The 19,216-nt window shown below is 39.9% G+C and overlaps 1 protein-coding gene across 1 annotated transcript; it reads right to left on the minus strand.

The window, feature by feature from the left end:
* Positions 1-3,902: 3,902 nt before the first annotated feature.
* On the minus strand, positions 3,903-12,316 carry LOC130515270 (sodium- and chloride-dependent betaine transporter-like). Its single transcript, XM_057015433.1, has 14 exons — positions 12,308-12,316; positions 11,608-11,779; positions 10,596-10,733; positions 10,044-10,134; positions 9,140-9,272; positions 8,698-8,832; positions 8,519-8,622; positions 7,346-7,470; positions 7,116-7,228; positions 5,719-5,856; positions 5,545-5,647; positions 5,106-5,206; positions 4,329-4,499; positions 3,903-4,210 (listed from the first exon to the last, which is right to left on the minus strand). Exons 1-14 carry the CDS (start codon positions 12,314-12,316, stop codon positions 4,118-4,120), a joined length of 1,626 nt encoding a protein of 541 aa, XP_056871413.1. The 3' UTR covers positions 3,903-4,117.
* Positions 12,317-19,216: the final 6,900 nt, after the last annotated feature.

Consider the following 19,216-nt stretch of genomic DNA (forward strand, 5'->3'; position numbering starts at 1 on the left):
CACACACACACACACAAACGTATATACTGTCTGTATACAAAAGACAATTTAAAGACAGAGTAATAAACACTTTGAAACGTATCTTAAATTAGCAGAGAATCCTAATGAAATCAAAAGGAATGAAAACCTAAGTGATGAAGCAGTCACTGATAACTAAGTGATCAATAAACTGTGGATAATTGATATATTGTGGCATCCTGTAACTCCAACTCATCTTATTTGGCAATTTCCATCAGTTTGGGGATTTTTGTCAACTCTTCATAGTTCATTACTTTAAGTTAGTTTTTGGGAGACACAAATATTTTCCTTTTCATTATCACATTCAAAAACTCTCACTGCATTCCAGCTCACCTCCTCCATTCTTAAAGCAGAGGTATGGGAATCTCCATACATTACCCAACCCTACTATATTGCCTGCAGACGCCAGAATGTATTCCCTTTTTTTGCTCCATTGGTCTCTCTCTCCATGTTCCATGATGGTCTTGATCTGAATGGATGAGGGATGAATGAGGAAACTCAGACTTTATTAAGTGTTGTGGAAGAAATCCAGGAGGTGTTACCTGCAGGCTGATAGGATGAGGTAGTTAAGAATTCAAAGCTATTTGTTTTTTCTTTACTCGTTGCTTTAAGTTGAAAAATTTGTCCATATGTGAACACCTGCATTTGTTTTCCACCACTTAGGGTTAGGGATGATAGGGTTCTGCTGTATAACGAGGAAGAGCCACTCATGAAGAAACTAGCATGTCAACACAACTTGTGCTAAATCTTTATTTTGTACAGTTGCCTCTTTTCTCACCAGAATTTTAACATAAAAGACAGAAATCCTGATACAATAAAGTCTTTATTTCAGTCAGAGGCAAAATTCTGACACTTTACATGGTGAAAAATCCAAACTGTAGAGACATCACTGAAAATACACACAATCATGCCTTAAGAATGACAATGATGCACCTTGGTCAGTTTGGCAAGTTTAATGATCTAAAAGTTAAATAACACCCCCCTCCCAAGATACAATCAACATAATTAGTTATCTCATGATTAACTAATCCTTTTTGTCAATATTTTTTGCCACGGTGTTCTTTTCACAGATCATGATTCCATGAGGAAAATCCACTTGCTCTGATGATAATAAATTAATACAAGACAATTCTACTCTTCATGGTCAAATTGACCTGGTGACCTTAAATCAAGACAAATAATTCATGTAAGGACTAAATACTTAAACAACAAAATAAGAGCTCAGGAATATGAACATGGGACATTGGTATATGTGTCTGTGGGTCTCCACACCACACTACTGATGTGTTTTGATAGTAAACAATATGCAGAAAAAATTATTACCGTATTTTCACGACCATAAGGCGCACTGCATTAAAAGGCGCAGTCTCAGTTATGGGTGCTATTTCTGTATTTAAAACATACATGAGGCGCACCATATTATTAGGCGCATGCTGAAAAATACAGTAAAAATTACAACGGAAGTAAAACAGTGAGTTTCAACACATTTTGTCACAGCTGCGGGCGGGCAATCATGCCCATGAGCCGCCTCGCCCCGCACACCTGTTGTGCATCAGGACTCTAATGAGCACTCTTCTTAATCCCCGGAGGGACACCTGCTCCCTGCCAGATCGTTATTGTTCCTGATGACTTCCTGATGACTTTCCAGCGTATAAACGTTCTAATCTTATCGGTATATTTATTCTGTCTCTTTACTCTGCATACGCTGCTACTAATTCAATTCCCCACGGGGATGAATAAAGTTCATCTTATCTTAATTCCTGTTTGCCTGCCTGCCCGGTTCCGACCTTGCCTGTTCCCCTGTAAACTCGGTCTGCCTTCTGCCCGGTTCCAACCTTGCCAGTCCCCGACTATTCTGTTCTGCTCGCTCCCCGGTGAATCCTGTCTGTTGTCTGTGTCCGACAATAAAGCCGTGTTCGACCAGACTTTGTGTCACATTTGGGTTCTTATCTGGTTTCTGACAACATTTATTGAACAAAATATTCATTCTTCCGCCACAAAACCAAAGTTTTCATTCTCTGTATCTGAATTAAACAGCTGCGGTTTCAATGTCCAACATCCCGAATTCCTTCTTAATCATCTGAATCGGACTCAACGACCGGTTCCGGTTCAGCGTTGATTTTGTGAAAGCTCTTCCAATATATGAAGACAGTATCATAGCCCATGTGTCTACAATCCACCCGCATATGGTGGCATAACCTGCCCGCCGCTGCCTCATAGTCTTTCTGAAGGAGTGTTTGCCTTCCGGACTATCTTAATTGTGTTTTTAATGTTTTAAATAAAACGGATCTCAGAGTCAACAACTTTCTCTCTGGGCCTCAGGACCAATAACTAAATCTTCCTAGCTGTGAAAGATGGTGTCACAATCCTGATGACATCCCCAAGTTGATGTCTGTGAAGGTTCTAAGTCATCTAGTTCATGGTAATTCACGGGGCTGCTAACGAACCCCACTGTGTCAGGGGAAGTTTCAACGACCCTCAAACAGTCCAGTTGCTAAGATTCTACGACCAGAATAAAATACAACAGGTCTATTTTTTGACAATTTAAGGTTAAAAAATCCTGTCAGCAAATTGGTGACCCTGACGCAATAGGTGTAAAAACCACAAGAAAAGACTCCCGGCGTGGACGTGGTCTAAGGTCTATAAAATCAGAAGTACCAAACCAGACCAATCAGAAAAAATCCACAGGCTAAAAGAAAAAGAGTTAATTTGGCAACGACTGAAACTGAAATTCTGGAGAACAGGCGGTAAAAAACACACTCTCATAAAAAAGGCATCGGCAGCAGAGATGAAAGAGTAAGAGGAAATCTGCTGTTTTCTCAAACAGATTACAACTCTTCTGGAATTCTGCTTAAGAGAGAAAAGAAGGAAAAAATGGATGATGCAGAAAAGCAATTTAAGACTGTGGTGTGCATTCTAAATGGTGCATTAACACTTGTGGAAACAAGAAACAGGACTGTTCGGGTTTCTTCTTACATTGACCCTTGGGGAACCAGCACTTTATTTCATGAACACTTGACAAACAAGCATCCAAACTCAAAAAGAAGTTACAATTGGTAAGGTAAGAGATGAACCAATAAAGAACAGTACCAGAGAGGCCGACCTGGTGTTTCACTCTATTTAATAAAATTGGTGGTCTATTGTATTCAAAGCATCAGGTAGATTCAATACTACCAAGACTGTAAGTTTATGGTCATCCAAGTTGTGCCTTAGGTTTAAAATCTTTATTAGGGTTGTCTCAGAAATGTAATTCAATGAAAAATCTAACTGATGCCCAAGATGTTATTTCACTTTCAAAAGTCAAAATAGTAAGCTGGCTGTTGACCAATAATTGTTTAAAATGTTGGGTTCCCAATTGCTTTTCTTCAAAAGGGGCTTTACTGCCGCAATTTAAAAGAGCCAGGGACGGCGCCCATCTGAACAGAGTAATTCGACAGTAGTTCCTCAAAGAATCCCTAAAAAATTTCCAATAAATGGTGTAGGAATTGGGTATAAAAGGTAGGTTGATGGCATTACTTGGAAGAGAACTCTGCCAAGTGATCTTGCTTTAACCAGGGCTAAAACTCTCCAGTGATCCCAATGTGTCATCATTTCAAATTTGCTGAGATAAAAGACTCTATTTTTATTATTTTTCGATCATCAATTTTTCTTCTGAAGCAAAATCCTCACAAAGGGTATTGTTTAGCATCCTTGAAGATCTATTTAAGTTTGTGCATGTTAATTGGTTGATTTTAGGGAAAATAAATTTGTGGTTGACTTTCCGGTTGTTAATCAGTTTTTGGAACTAGGAGACTCTTGTTTGAGGTGTCACATAATGTTTTATGGTGAACTGTTAGCTTTTAGTTTTCTGATATCTGCATTTCTCCACAGGGGTTTAATTCTTGTTTTAGTTGCAACTGGAGCCAATGAGTCCCATGTTGACTTTAGTTTATTGTTAAATAAAATTACAAAGAGTTTGGTAAAATTTCTGCGAGTGCTCACATGAAAGGAATAATCTTTGCTGTGCTGCAAAATGAGAAGCGTTGAGAATGTGAATAACACAAAAAAGATAGATATTTTTCATGTCAGTAGGTGCTTCTCTTAAGCATTTAATAGCAGCTCATATATCAGATAAGTGGATGGTCTCAGATTCGTGTCCATTTCTCTTAGGATGAGCAGCACCACGATCAGGATACCAGAGGACCAACAGACGCTGAGAGCAGCAAAGAGGACAGAAAACAACAGCTAGTCAGGCAGAATATTAATTTGTTTGCTAAGATAATTAATGGTGGTGATAGGAATTGTAAAGTGTTCCAAAGATTAACCCTTACCTGCTTCAGGGTTCCTTTAGTGAAGCACAGCTTTGCAACAGCATAGACAGGAATTACAACCATCGAGGACAAGGCCATAGCCAAGCCGAGATGGTAGGACCAGTCTGGATACACATAACCCCCCCTGGACTTCAGAGGCTGGTAGTTGAGAAATGAGCAGATGAGGCCAACCTTTAGGGAAAGCCATAACAGGACTACAGTTAAAAGAGGCTGAGCTGGGCAACAGGGATGAGATGATGCTTGTGGTTTATTCATATCACAGTTGTGTGCACAAAATTACGAACTGATGCCAATGTTAATTACAAGTTGAAGAGATGACAGGTTGTCAGTATTGAGTTTACCGTAAGTTGACACCATCATTGGTAGTTTTTGAGTGTGGCAAAGAAAAGTGTTGAGTTCTAACTTTCTAATTGAAATGAGTAATCTGCTGCTTGTGGACTAAGAAAACTTTAACCTGAAAGTCTGCAACTATCCACATTTATGATTGAATGATCCATTAAAGTGCTGATATTCAACCATACATCCAACTTTAGTGTGAAGGAAACAATTAAGATCGTTGTATTAAGGAACAGTATTTCTGATCATCTGATCAAATGATGATTCTGATTTCTGGAATCTCTTCTTTTGGGTTATAAATCTATTATCTAACATGACTGGTATAAAATGAATGTGCATTAGAGATAGAGAGATTAATTTGGACAATTGAGGATACGTGTGGCTGTGATAAATGATGGGGATTTGAAACAATTAGTCTGATTCCTGCTTTGTGCAACTCACCAGAGAGAGTAAAGGGGTAAAGTAACGCCAGCACAGTTTGTAGAGAAGCCAGGGTCTCTGTCCCGTTATCTCTTCAACAGCATTACACATCTGCTCAGCACCTGCACAACAATTAAAGTTTGTTTTAAGTGAAAGATAGGTGTATGTCTATGATTTCATAGCCATAGTCTATAATGTTGCAGTTAAATCAAGATGTATTTGATCGACGGTCTCACTGCAAAGAGGTCTGTTTCTTACATGAATCAATGAAGTGACTCTAAGGACCGCACTAAGGGACCTAAAGCACCCTACTTTGACTCATCCAAGCAATTTTATAAAGACAGGATGACAGTACACCTCCTTCATCTCATTTTGACCACCTTCCAAATGAATATTTTTTTTAGTATCTTATGCGAAAACAAAGTTAAAAAATAAAGTGGCAATAACTGAGATTGCTTACCAAAGGCCCAACCAACAGCCAGACACTGGATCAGAGATCCAAATAGAATACATTTGCCGTTACAACCATAGTAGTCAATCAGTTCAAAAAGGTACACTCCTCCCTGCACATGAGAATGTATATATGTTTTAGTTTATACATTATATTACTTACATGGATATGTATGGATACTACCTCAGTGGTGAGAACGATCTGTATAATCATGCATCCACAACAGAAGGCCAGGACAAGGAGCTCTCTACGCCATGGTCGGCGCATCTCTGCTGGAAAGAGGTCAATCACCGCTGATATTAGAGTTTCCAGACCTGCAAACTAAAAATTGCAATATGATAAATGAAGAATAAGTTGAGACAAGTGAAATGATTTTTATAGATTAATCCACAATTAATTATATTATTATATTAATTAATTAATTATACAATTATACACATTTAAAAAATAATAATAATTACAAAAGAAAGTTTTTTGTTTTTTTTTTATTTACATTTTGAATTGATAAATTATGATATCCGTATAGGCATTTCTACTGTCCCTTGCATTGTGGTAAAAATTCAGACTTGATTGGCTAAGGATATAGTTCAGAGATTGTCAAAGTTAAGACAGCTCTCTCAGTATTTTTCTAATGTTCCTGCCCCCTCAGCCTGCCAGCCACGCCCACCTCATCAGTCTACGGTACTCAAATTACCTATGCAGGCAGCTGCCCCTCATCACATCCAATCAGTCCAGTCTATCTCTGCACTCACTCCTTTGCCAGGTAGTTCTTTGCAGGGACAAGACTTTCCAGTGTTCTTCTGCCTGATCTCTCGGTACCCACCACAGCTGTCCCTGGTTTCTCTGTTTCATCTGCCTCCTGGTAATCATCTAAGCCTTCTGCCCTTCACCAAGATTTCAGCCTCTGCTCTGACCTAGCATTCTGCCACTGATTGTGAACTGTTTGTCTTCCTGAGCGTTTCTGAATCTTTGAATTCTCTACATTGGTGAAAGTCTTTTGTGCTGCAATTATATACCATACACCAACAGTTGCAGAGATAGAATGAACACCCTCACAAATTTGTTTATGAAAATATTCTGAAGATAATGCAAAGCTTGAAAACTATGAGAAGGTTTAATTCTTGGATGCTGACACCTAGTGTGGCAGATTCTAGTGGTGTATCCTCTTGTCAGGAAATGTCCCTTTCGGGTCCTCAAGGAAGATCTGGTCTGTTAGCTGAACCCCAAAAGAAAAACATATTTGACAGAGTACTTGGCCAACTCTACCATCTTCAGGGTGTTCGAGGGTACATGTTGGTAAGCTCTGTTCACATGTGCTTTATGGTTGAGGAAAAGCTTAAGATTATGTAGCTTGGTACTCTGTCTCTCCTTTTTGTTGATATAGCATCTTGAAGATTTGCTGCCTCGTCTTGAGGAGTTCAAATACTTTGAGTTTGAGTCCATGACCATTGGGAAAGAAGAAGAGAGGCACTCACAGTGCCTTTTGGCTGTTAACAGGGGTCAGTTGGCACATACACACAAATGCATAAACACTAAATAAATGGTTTCAACAGGACATGGACAATTTTGCATCAACTCACCATTGTGTCAATTCCCAACAGTAGGAGCATAAAGAAGAAGCAAACAGCCCAGAGCTGAGGAAGGGGCATCATGGCAATAGCCTGAGGAAAGGCAATGAAGGCCAGTCCTGGACCTGTGGAACAGAAAAGATTCAAATGTTTTCTCCTCATTGTGCATTATTGGAGTTCTGTTAATTTGTAGCAATAGATTAGAGACATATTTTAACTCTTGGTGTATTTTGAGGTCCTACCTGATTCAGCCACCATGTCAATGGGAACTCCTTGTGCTTGCGCCATGAAACCCAGAGTTGAAAAGACTGCAAATCCAGCAACAAAACTGGTGGAGCCATTAAGTACGCTCAACCACAGACAGTCCCTGCACATGCACATATGATTGTTCAAACAAATAAAACACAAAATTAGGATGACATTATAGTATACAAAGTATATAGCTCAGCCTTAAATGTAGCACTTTTAATGTTCTTTATATCTGAGATGTTTTTTCTGTTTATTCTCAAGATTTTACCAGGACTTGTATATTTTGTTTGACTGTAAGATTACTATTTTATATTTTGATATCAAAAGTTATTGTAGAATAAGAATGTGTTCAAACTTTTTGAGGGTGTTTTTTTTTTTACTTGTTCTCTTATTCTTCCTTTTCTTTTAAAGACTAACATTGCCAGGGACAGTTGGCTACATTCATCCATTTATTTCAGAACATGCAGATGACACAGGACACTATGACAGGACCAGCAACACCAACAAGACCAGATGAGGGGAATTGTATGTGGATGTCAAGGGAAAGTTGTGCACTAACGCAGTGAAAATTGACAGTTACTACTACCCAGATTAAAGTATGCGATGAATAATAAATAATGAATGCACGTAGAATTGCCATTTGTAGCTGGAGACCTTAGTCATGTGGATTCCACTAGCATTTTAAATGTGCAACCAGAGGTAGCAGCACACTGCATGGGGTTTACACCACAACCACTACTTCCTCATGGTAGATCAGCTGGTGATGATGCTAATGGTGCAGGTGGCTAACCTGTGAAAAGCAGCTGAACCTGAACAGGAGGAAGACTACCCTCCAGAAACTGCTAGAGTCCTTATCCTTCTCAATGAATAGCCTACTGACTCCCTGGGCCTCCATGTAATCAGTGGTAGAGAAGAGTTATCCAAAGAGTCATAAAGGTTCTTTACAAAGTACTTTGAAAAGTGGATGCAGGTTTCTATCACATAGCCATCAATGTATGAATTGGTACGAAACAAGAGATTGTGCAATAATTGAATGTGGATTGCTGATTGAGTTTGTGATGTTTATGTTCAGCATAATTTATTTTGTATATTTTAATTCTTTACTACCTTTTCATTCTGCGGGTGACACTTAGAGTAAAGATATCTTATTAAAATGTTTTTTTCACCTGCAACAGTTGTTTTTAAATTTGTTGAAGCTCCCAAATGTAATGAGGGTTCCTGCTGACACGCCATAAGAAAAGAGGACCTGAGAGAAAGCATCCATCCATACCTAATTTAGAGACAAAATACATTTATGTCATTAAGCTTTGTATTGCAGTTCTACAACAATTGTTTTCTCTGTTACCTGAAGGTCTGCTAGGCGAGAAACATCTGGATATAGGTAGTAAACCACACCCTGGAAAGCTCCAGGAAGTGTCAACCCCCTGACCAGTAGGATGGCCAGCATTACGTAAGGAAATATAGCTGTGAAGTACACTACCTGAAATTGAAATGAACATTACAGCACTTATGGTATGAAAAAAATGTTTGGGCGTACTTGTGTGCATCCTTTTAGCACGTTTTTTTTAAAACACTATTTTACCGGAGGATGGGGGTCATCATTAGGTAGAAGGCAGGAATACAGACACTATTAGTCGCACACAGAAAACTATGGGAAAACCTACAGAAATCCTGTCCACATTATTGGCCAGATATTGTACTTTGGTCTGCTTTGTGTTGTGACTTCCCTTGCCAGGATATACAAATAAACTTGGATTTAATTTCACATATTTGAACATAATCTTTACCTTCCCAGTAGATCGCACCCCCTTCCAGATGCAGAAGTAGCAGGTTATCCAGCAGGCAAGCAAACACAGCAGCAGCTCCCACCTCACTGTACCCAACTCCTCTATTCCAGATGAAATGGACAGCACTCGTCTTCTGTTACGGGAAAAGAAACCAATTCTATGTTTGTACATGGCAACAGTTTGCTTATATGACACAGAAATGGGCTCTGTTTTAGTCAGTACTTCAACCCTTATTATTATTCATGTGTAACAGGTACTGTTAGATCCATTATATTAAAGTTATCTCTTATTTGCTTTTACCTTGTTATATTCTTTATTCTCGTTATATTGTTTCTCATTACTTAATGTTTCCTATTATTTGCTAATGCTTAATGTTCATGATGCTTGATATGTCAACTCGAACTTCTCTGGTCAAGGGCGACAGAAATGCAGCGGCTGTTGGAGAAGTGACATTGACTGGAGATGGAGCTGCAGGGCCTGACCCAGGAGGTGGGTTAGGTTTAGGGCCTGACCCAGGAGGTGGGTTAGGGTTAGGGCCTGACAATGACCCAGGAGGTGTTCTTTTAATCTGTCTGATATAGAAGAATGTGCTGTCTGTGTGCTAAACTAATCAAATCAGTGAAGGCCTACGTATAATCTCACCATTATGATTTACAGTCTCTTGCTCTGTTGGAGACCTACTATCTTGTGTTTTCCCTCTCCCTTAGACACATTTGACTTCTGTAACTAGGGACCTCTTAATTTCAATAAAAGAAGGATGGCGGGAGGTGTGCGTCAGAACGTGTTGGAGATCTGTAACTGAGCACATCTCTCCGTTCTCTTTGCAAGTAAAATTCAAAACTGTTGTCTTTGCCTCATTTGTTTTTCTCGTGTTTCAGGTTGTTTGAACCTAACAGGTACTCACTCCCAGAATTCAGAGACTGAAGACTTGGTCAGATTTGTACTGTTGATTATCAGATGTCCACCTTCTGCTGTTGAGAGATCCACACATTTGTCTGTTTGCAAGAAAGCAGAGAATAATTTAAGATGCATTGATTTGTAAGATATGGATCTTGACACTGAGCATTTTATTTCCAATCTGTCATCTAAACAATGGATGGCTCTAGCCCTGGTTAGCGCTGTTGCCTCACAACAAGAAAGTTCCTTGTTCAAATTCGCTGACAGTTTGGGGCTTTTCTGTGCCAAGTGTGCATGTTCTGAAAGATGTACATTTAGTGAATAGGTAAATTGGCTTGTCTCAATTGCTGATATAAATACTGTTATTGGTCCAATGCCACCCCTCAAAGGAAAAGAAGATAGATGATGATGTATTTATGGGTTTGTGTCTATTTCCTGAAAACATAATTTCCTTCACTGAACAGACCTGAGCTATGCATCGCATTAGTAACAATAGTCAAACATTTCTCCCTGCACCACATTCATCAAATACAGCCCTAATTACCTGTTACATACTCACCTGTGTTCCAGGGGTTGTTGCAGGTGGCCCAGGGCAGAGTTCCACTGAAAGAGTTGATCAGGTAGAAAACAGCCCAGGCCAGAACAATGGTGTAAACTCTAAAGTATATTTGGATAACTATGGTATAATACCCAGTCCCTGTAAATAGAAAAAATATATTTTTCAGTGAATGGAAATAAGATCATTGGAGTGAAAGAATTGTATTTTGCTTGAGTCCAAAAACTGTATGACAAAAAATGAGTAGTCCTGATCTTTCAAGGGAAAGACCACATTTAATCGGTTTCACACCCCAGGATCCTCTGCCCTGCCAAACAAGAAACCCTCCACCATATTAGGGTCCTGTGGAAAAGAGAGGTACCTGCAGGTACTGACTTTATTACTGACTGGACAAACGCAATGGTCTTTTTTTTATAGCTGCTTTAGTGTTAGTGTTAGTGTTTTAGTGGGTGATATTTATATGAGCTATATGAATATGGGTTTCCACATTACAGTGATCCCTCGCTATATCGCGTTTCATCTTTCGCGGCTTCGCTGCTTCACGGATTTTTTTTGCGAGTCGTTCATTGCAGTTCTCAAATATAATCGAAGGTGGCATATCCGTTTATATAAATCTTCTTGCTCAGAAAAAGAAAGAGCGCCAACAACTACCCATAACAATGTTCTTCTCTCGGAGAAAGACTCCTGCGCCTTCAGTAGAAACAGACGCTCCAGGGGAGCGGAGTCAGGACGAAGAGGCACAGCTGGGACTGGGAAATACGCCAGTGACAATGTTTCCAACCTTGTATTACTAGATTAAAATTATTGTTTTAAACAAATTTTGGGCTTTAAAACAGGTTTTGATTTTTGGTTTCATTCTATAGTTCAGTATTGCATTGTAAAATAATAATAAAAAATAAAGCTGACTACTTCACGGATTTCACTTTTCGCGTGTTATTTTTGGAACGCAACTCCCGCGATAAACGAGGGATCACTGTAATTGGATTATTTTAGAACCAAATCTTTGGGTGATTACCTTGAGCCAATGGGCAAATTTTAGTCCAACAGGTGACAGCCCCCTCTTGTGTGTACTGACCGATCACAGTCTCCAGCAGGAAGAGTGGCAGACCACACAGCACAGTGAAGAAGCAGTACGGCAACAGGAAGACTCCTGGAGAAACACCCTTATAGTTCTTGCTGTGTGATGACTTTCATGGGAAAACAAAAAGCATTAACCAGCCCCTAACCCTAGACATCACAACTAAGTGAATTACCCTGACGCCAACCTAAACCCAATTTTAGCCTCAACCTTAAAATCTTAACCCTCAGTCTTTTGAAGTTGTGAAGACCAGACAAAATGTCCTCACTTTGGTAGTAGAAAGACAATTTTAGTAGTCGATACACACACTCACACACACACACACCACACACACACACACACACACACACACACACAACACACACACACACACACACACACACACACACACAAACGCACTAAAACAAATGATATTGTCAGTGATAAACCAGTTCAAGAAATTAATGGAATTAAAGCATTAATCCAGCTCATTTAACTTTTCAATTGCCACCATGACTGTTAACTATTCATAGTTTATTAAAGTTTTTGAAATTTTATCAGGGTATATTCCAAAAAATACAGAATGACTTTCAACTGGAAAATGTCAGTTGTTCTGTTAGGTATTAATATTCCAAAGTTCATCTTTATTCCAACTCACCTCCTCCATTCTTAAAGCAGAGGTATGGGAATCTCCATACATTACCCAACCCTACTATATTGCCTGCAGTTGCCAGAATATATTCCCTTTTTTTGCTCCATTGGTCTCGCTCCCCATGTTCCATGTTGGTCTTGATCTAAACTAATCCTTTTTCTTGATAAAGAATTAATGAGGAACCTAAGACATGTGCTGTGGAAGAAATCCAGGAGGTGTTACCTGCTGGCTGATAGGATGAGGTAAGAACAGCTGTCATTCAAGTATTTTTTTTTTTTTTTTTTACCCAAAGCCTTATTGCAGTAAGAAAATTGGTCTGCGTGTATGTGAACTGCTCTGTATGATAAACAGAGTCATCAGTGTGAACATGTTAAATACACTTTAATTACCCACCCTTTCCATGCATTCATTCGATGCAATGTATTTCATTGCTCATGTACCGGTACTTTAAACGGATTCGCCAAACAAGCGAACACTATCAGCCTTCCATCAGTCCGATCCTCAATTCTTCTCATCAGAAATAAGTCGGGATTTATTGCACTGCTGTTACAGTCACAATTTTTAACATGTGTTTCAGTAAGCAGTGAAGAAGAAAAAGCATGTGAAAAGTAAATCAAATCTTGTTTTTATTTTTTCCTTTCACAAACCAGTGGTGCTCTTTCACAGGATTACCTAAAATTAAAATAAAATTATCCATCAGTAATCTATTATATATATGTGTGTGTGTATATATATATAATAATCATCACTTCAAATATAGCACAGCACTTCCAGTGTGAAAAGAGCGCCATCTATTGTCTGCCCGTAAAAACAACATGTGGTTGCTCATGGTGCTCTAGCGTTTGCTCCCACTGTTATTTTCACAAAATGTAATTTTGGGGATTTGTTTAATGGTTTGTTTTTCCACGTTGTTAATTAGACTAGCGAAACCTACTTGCTCAGGTGAGTTGAAGTCCCCTTTAGTATTTGTTTCCAGATGGACCTGCAAAATGGAATTGGGCCAGTTAATAAACAGTTATTTAGATATGAGTCAGTGGTATGAAGTGTGGACAAAGAACAGACAGCAGAGTGTTTGGTGAGGAAGACTGAAGCCCACTACTCCTGCTTATAACGGCACAGATATAAATACTCCTCTGTTTGGATGTTCTGTTTCCTCTCTGAATTCTTTCCATTGTGGAAAAAGAAGCTCCATCTCCATATCAAAGTTCGATGAACTTGTCTCTAAAGACAGAGCCAGATAAGGATTTGGAGTATTTGTATTTATCTTTTCACACTGTTCTATCCACACCCAAATTTGATCCCTGTTTCACCTGTAAGAATCCCCCACAATTTAAAAGTTTAAGTTTCACTTTGTAATCTAGGAGATGTGAGGAATACCATACAGGCAGTGACCTGAACTGCAGTCAGGTGACAAAATAGGCCACTGCACCAGAGCTGTCAAAAATGTACAATTTATAATCACATTTCCAGTTTTCCCGATACACATTTGGGCAGGTGTTGCACGTTCAGCATTCAGATGCTAAAGTCAGTGGTGCCTGGATATAATGAGAATTTCTGCTGCAATGTGTGACAGCCACTAGTTTATTTTTATTATCAGATCCCTTGTTTTTTTTATCTTGTACTGGTTATTACTGTCTTCCCATAGCCGCTCCCCTTGTCCCCCCTCTGCAAAAGCTATAATGTTACCAATAAGGTTAACTCTGTGTAAGATGTCTTTGCCAAACAATTCACAAGCAAGATTGAAATTGGATATAGATCGAGTGGAACAACCCAAATCCATTCTGGCTGTGTGGCCTGTTCATCGTTCTCAAGCAAATATTTTGTCTGATATCCACTCTGTGAAGACCTAGAATGCCATTATAACCATGAGATGGCAATTCATTTTAAAACATGCCAGTAGAATGTCATAAACTGTTGGTACAATCAACCAGTGAAAGAAAAGTTCAGTCACTTGAGCATGTGTAAAAGAGGAGATGTTTGGGCATCCATTTCTACAGCTGATGTGCTCAAACAGGAAAGAAAACATGTGTAAAAGGCAGGGGCTTATGGAACACACTACCCTCAACTCCTGTTTTGCCCCATTGTTGACACCTCCACGAAGGTAAACAAAGGTTCTTCATTCATTCTTTGTTATTGAAGATTCTGGACTTCTGTTTTGCCTGGACCATGATGTAAAGTTATTTTCATGTTTTATGACCTGTTGTTTGTGTTTGTGCCAATCTTACCTCCCCTGAAGTGTTCCCAAAGGGACTTCTGCTTTAAGACTGCACTACTCTGTGCTCAGGAAGTATGTGCCAACTGGAGGGAGGATACTTTATCTTGTCAAACAGGATTGTGAGATGGGCTGTGTGTGTGTGTGTGTGTGTGTGGTGTGTGTGTGTGTGTGTGTGTGTGTGCTTATGGTTTTAACCATTCTTGCATGAAGGCTTCATCCTTGCACACACAAGAAGGTCAAACATCAGATTAGAAGAGACTATGGAAAGATTAACCAACATTTGTACAAAGGTAAACATCCAAAAACACATTCAGTTTACACAACTAGAGTTTCCTGTGCTATTCCATATGAAAATTTGTTTAGATTCCATTGTTCCAATACATCAAGAAACATTACATTATGGATCAACCCAATCACAGGCATCCCTGTAATTTACAGACACATTTCTATTGAGAGTTGATCAGTGCTATTGGTATTTACGAAGAAAATCCAATTCCAAGACATCTGGAATCGAAGAGCCTGTAACCACATTTATGCCATTTGTTTGAGGTTTGATTTAATGCACCGCAGAATGACAGAGAAAGGATTTTAGTACAATGTGACTGCTGCTTATTTGCAATCCTGGGAACTTTAGTGGGTTCTTTTGGGAAAAAAGTGTTGTGATGTATAAAGACAATCCAGTCACAACTAAACACCCATTGATTACACTTAAACAGGAACAGATGTATATGTGGATATATGTGTGTGTGTGTGTGTGTGTGTGTGTGTGTGTGTGTGTGTGTGTGTCTGTGTCTGTGTCTGTGTCTGTGTGTCTGTGTCTGTGCAAGAAAGAGAGGGAGAGAGAAGAGAATTTTCAACATACAGTACTTCTAAATATTTACACCAGGGAGAGGTATGTTCGGTTCACTGTCAGTTCACAGACATACCAGAGTAGGTATAATGACAATGACTAGTAATAATAATGATCATTTGCACTGTTGTAATGTAATCATCAGGAAAAAACTGGCATTGCACTCTTTTTTCTATCCGTGTGACCAATCTGTGGTTGAAGCTCTGTCACCTGTCTGTGTGAAAATGGTGGAGCTGCAGCTTCTACATATTTATGTTCAATGACAAACAATCCGGGGACAATTTTTTACGCTTCTGCAAAAGGGCAGAAAGGGCAGCGCTGCAATCAAAGTCTTTCCGGGGCCCATGAGGGGGAACCCCTAGAGAAACACCAGTACCAAACCACATCTGACACCATATTTAACATACTGACCTTAACTCCGTGTGGACTGAAAGTAATCGGAAGCTAAGAATTATGCAAATGGTGATGCTTTTGGTTTAGCATTAGCATTTATGTAAAATCCAAACTCTTTCAGGTTGGCAGATGACTAAGCCAACACTTGTGCGCTGTGGTTTTGAGCCCATTTCCTTTCTCTTTCACTCCGTCCATGGCTGTTCCCACATGCAACATGTGGAACACAAATTGTTTCAAGAGGCTTTCACAAGTGATCTTTAGCTTCATTATTTACAGCGTTTGGCACGTCTTGGAGAATGTTGCGATAAGATGCAGTCACTGGAGTTCATGTGAACTGTGCAAGCGCGCACTGTTATTGTTCTGTTCAGCAAAGGCTGTTTTTCTGTCAAATGTTTGCTGTCACTTGTGCGAAGGGACAGAGTAATTTATATTTACAGCTGCAGAACTCACTGCTTTTGCGGGGTGTTGCGTGAGCAGTTAACTGTTGAGACAATGAATCGTGGTGTGCTCTCACACTCCACTTTGTAAACCGGTTCAGTTCCTGTCAAAATTAGACCAATTTGGCTTTCCCAGAGGTCCCTTCTCATCCAAGCCATGCTTCAAGTGTGGCATCTGCAAATGATTCCTGTTTGGCTTTATGGAATGTGAAGATCTTACCAGTTGTCCGTGTCATAAACTAAACATTTGTATGAAGTTAAATTGCTTTAAAGTGTTAGGGTTTAGTTTGAACAGGGCCCGAATGCAGACAGGAAACCGCCAACTAGGTCTAAAAAAAAAAAGCCCCAAACTCTGCAGGGGAAAACCTCGTTCGACATGGGAAAAAGATCCTGCATGTTTCTTCACCAAAAGAGGAAGCTGTGGTGACCTTGAGCAATGAACAAAACCCGACTGGTTAACAGGAGCGGTAATGGTCACCAGTGCCAGCTGCAGGTAAAGGCTCCACCACACCACTTGGAGACGGAACAGAGCAGGAACAGGGGAAAACACCACCAAAGAACACCAAAACAAACACCCAGGACCCTGACAGGGAGATTGAAAGTACAATGCTTCAATAAATTCATTTTACAATTAGTAAATAGTATTCAGAATAACACTTCCCTAGTTTATAGGGAGGAGGTGGCCAGTCTGATGACACAGACAAGACCACTGAGATGATCATTGACATGAGGAATGAAGGAACTCTTCTACCTCTGATCATCTGTGGCCTTGAGGCGGAGAGGGAGAGCAGCTCTAAATTGCCAAGGCAATTACCATAGCACCAGGGCCCTCTAAGGAATTGTCCACAGCTGCATTGTTGAGAACATCTGTGTTGGATCATTGGCACCTGCAGGGAGTAGTAAAGACTTCTGAGAGACCAGTACCCACTCTACAAGACCACTATGTCCACACAAAAAACAGGAGAACCTGCTGCACAATGAAGGCCTCTCCTCACCCCTGACATGGACTGTTAACACTCCTTCCATCTGAATTGTGAAAGGCAGGAAATCCACTTTGAGGAACTGCATTTTTCCCACATGCGATGGGCTTGATAAATGGCTCCAGTACACACTGCCCCAGCCCCAAAAGAAAAGCATTTCAGACAATTCACATCGCTGTTCAGCTGTAACGCACAAATACATGTGGTAAAAAAAAGTGTAACAACAATTTTCTAATTCAAAACAATCTTCTACAACCAAAGATTGTGATGGGACCATGCAAAAAAACCTGCCTCCCAAGAAGTCTGGAACAAACACACCAGAAAAATAAAGGAGGGAGGGACTGTGAGATTAATCTGGAAGAAAACATTTCCCACCAGGCTGTCAGGAAGTGCAGCAAGTCAACGACAGGCCAAAAGAAAAACAGGTTTGCTCTGGAAATCTCAGCCTGTTGCACGTCGTTAGACTACTGGATAAATGCCGACGTTTAAGATGATTCTGCTGGTGCTGATCCATGAACGCGCTGAAATTACAATAAGATCATGATTGTCTGCAAAAAAAACCTTTTTCGACCCGTGGGTTTTCAAGGATTTGCTTGACCGCCTGTGTATCAGTTCACATTTTACAATGTATCAACCAGTAATTAGGGAGGAGCTTCTGCCTCCTGTGTGCTCATTTTTCTACCCAGGCCACTGTTTGTCATCTGCTGCTTCACTGCTCCTTTTAATCACAGGCTGGTGTAAATGTGAAGGTTCAAAGGTCACCGGACAGGCTATCAGCTCAAACAGGTAGCTTTATCCCAATACCAAATCAATACAAAAACCCTTGTGCTTACCAAGGACTTTTTTCCCCATCTAAGGACTTGAACTGTTTTATATTACTCTTGTTGCTTCAACTCTTGTTGTTGTTTATTTGACTCTAAATGCAGCTGAAATATAAAATATTTCTCTCTCCTGCCTCTCACCATCAAGGGTGCTGAGGTGGGGAGGGCTGACAATCACAGATTCCTGGGACTGCAGGTAACAACAGACAGCTGGACTTTGAAAACTGCTGCCAGAGTGAAAAAAGAAACGCAGCAGCAGCTCTACCTTATCAGGCTGCTGAGGGAAGGTGGACTCAACCGTCACCCTCTGACTGAGAGAGAGCATTCTCACCTCGAGCATCGATACCTGGTACGGCAACACACAGGCAGAGAGGGAGAGTTGTAACTGCTGCTGAGAAAAACCTCCTTATATGGACTCGATGTACATGCAGCTCACCCCCTGCTCAGACACAAACTCAGCACGTACATCCGGATAATCACACCCAAAACACTAACTTTCAGCAGCTTTTTACCTGACACGGAAAAAACCAAAGCAAAAGGATCACAGCATTACTTTCGAACCAGACCAATAAGCCTTCATTTCCTCACCCTGCATTATGTGCAGAAGGTCCAAATCATTTCCCTGTCTGGCAGTGTTGTTTCAATCTGCAGTGATTTTAATGTTTTTACAGTGTTTTTATTGTTTTTACAAGGTTTCTTTGCTCTTTATGTACTCTGTTTTTCATGAACTGACTGTAGACTTCAACAGCCCCTGCAACAATCCCAATTCTTGGTTTGTGTACCACTGGCAAATAAATTATTGCAGTCCCTTAATCGTGCAGGAGTTCACGTAGGAACAACTTAGTATACAACTTCACTAAGGTGCTGCAATGTAGTGAGTGACATGCTAAATAAATGTGGAGGGTCACTGATGTGCAGCTGAAATTGTTTATTTCCATTAAATCTAACATATTAAATAAAACTCTGTGCATTTCTATATTATTTTTCCCACGCTCTGCTGTCCCTGCTAACGTCTCTTACCGTTTCCTTAATGTTTGAACCATTTACCATTACGTTATCAAAGCTGGTGTTGGAAAACACGCGTTTTCGCCAGTCAATGAGAGTAGTTGTTTTAATTAAGTTTGGCAGCTGTTCTATTATTTATGGAGCACCAACAGTTGCACATCATCTATTTGTCTTCTGTTCTGTCTTATAGCTCGGAGTTTGTCAGTGTTTGCCT

The sequence above is a fragment of the Takifugu flavidus genome, chromosome 18, assembly GCF_003711565.1.
Source record: "Takifugu flavidus isolate HTHZ2018 chromosome 18, ASM371156v2, whole genome shotgun sequence".
Classification (NCBI taxonomy): Eukaryota; Metazoa; Chordata; class Actinopteri; order Tetraodontiformes; family Tetraodontidae; genus Takifugu; species Takifugu flavidus.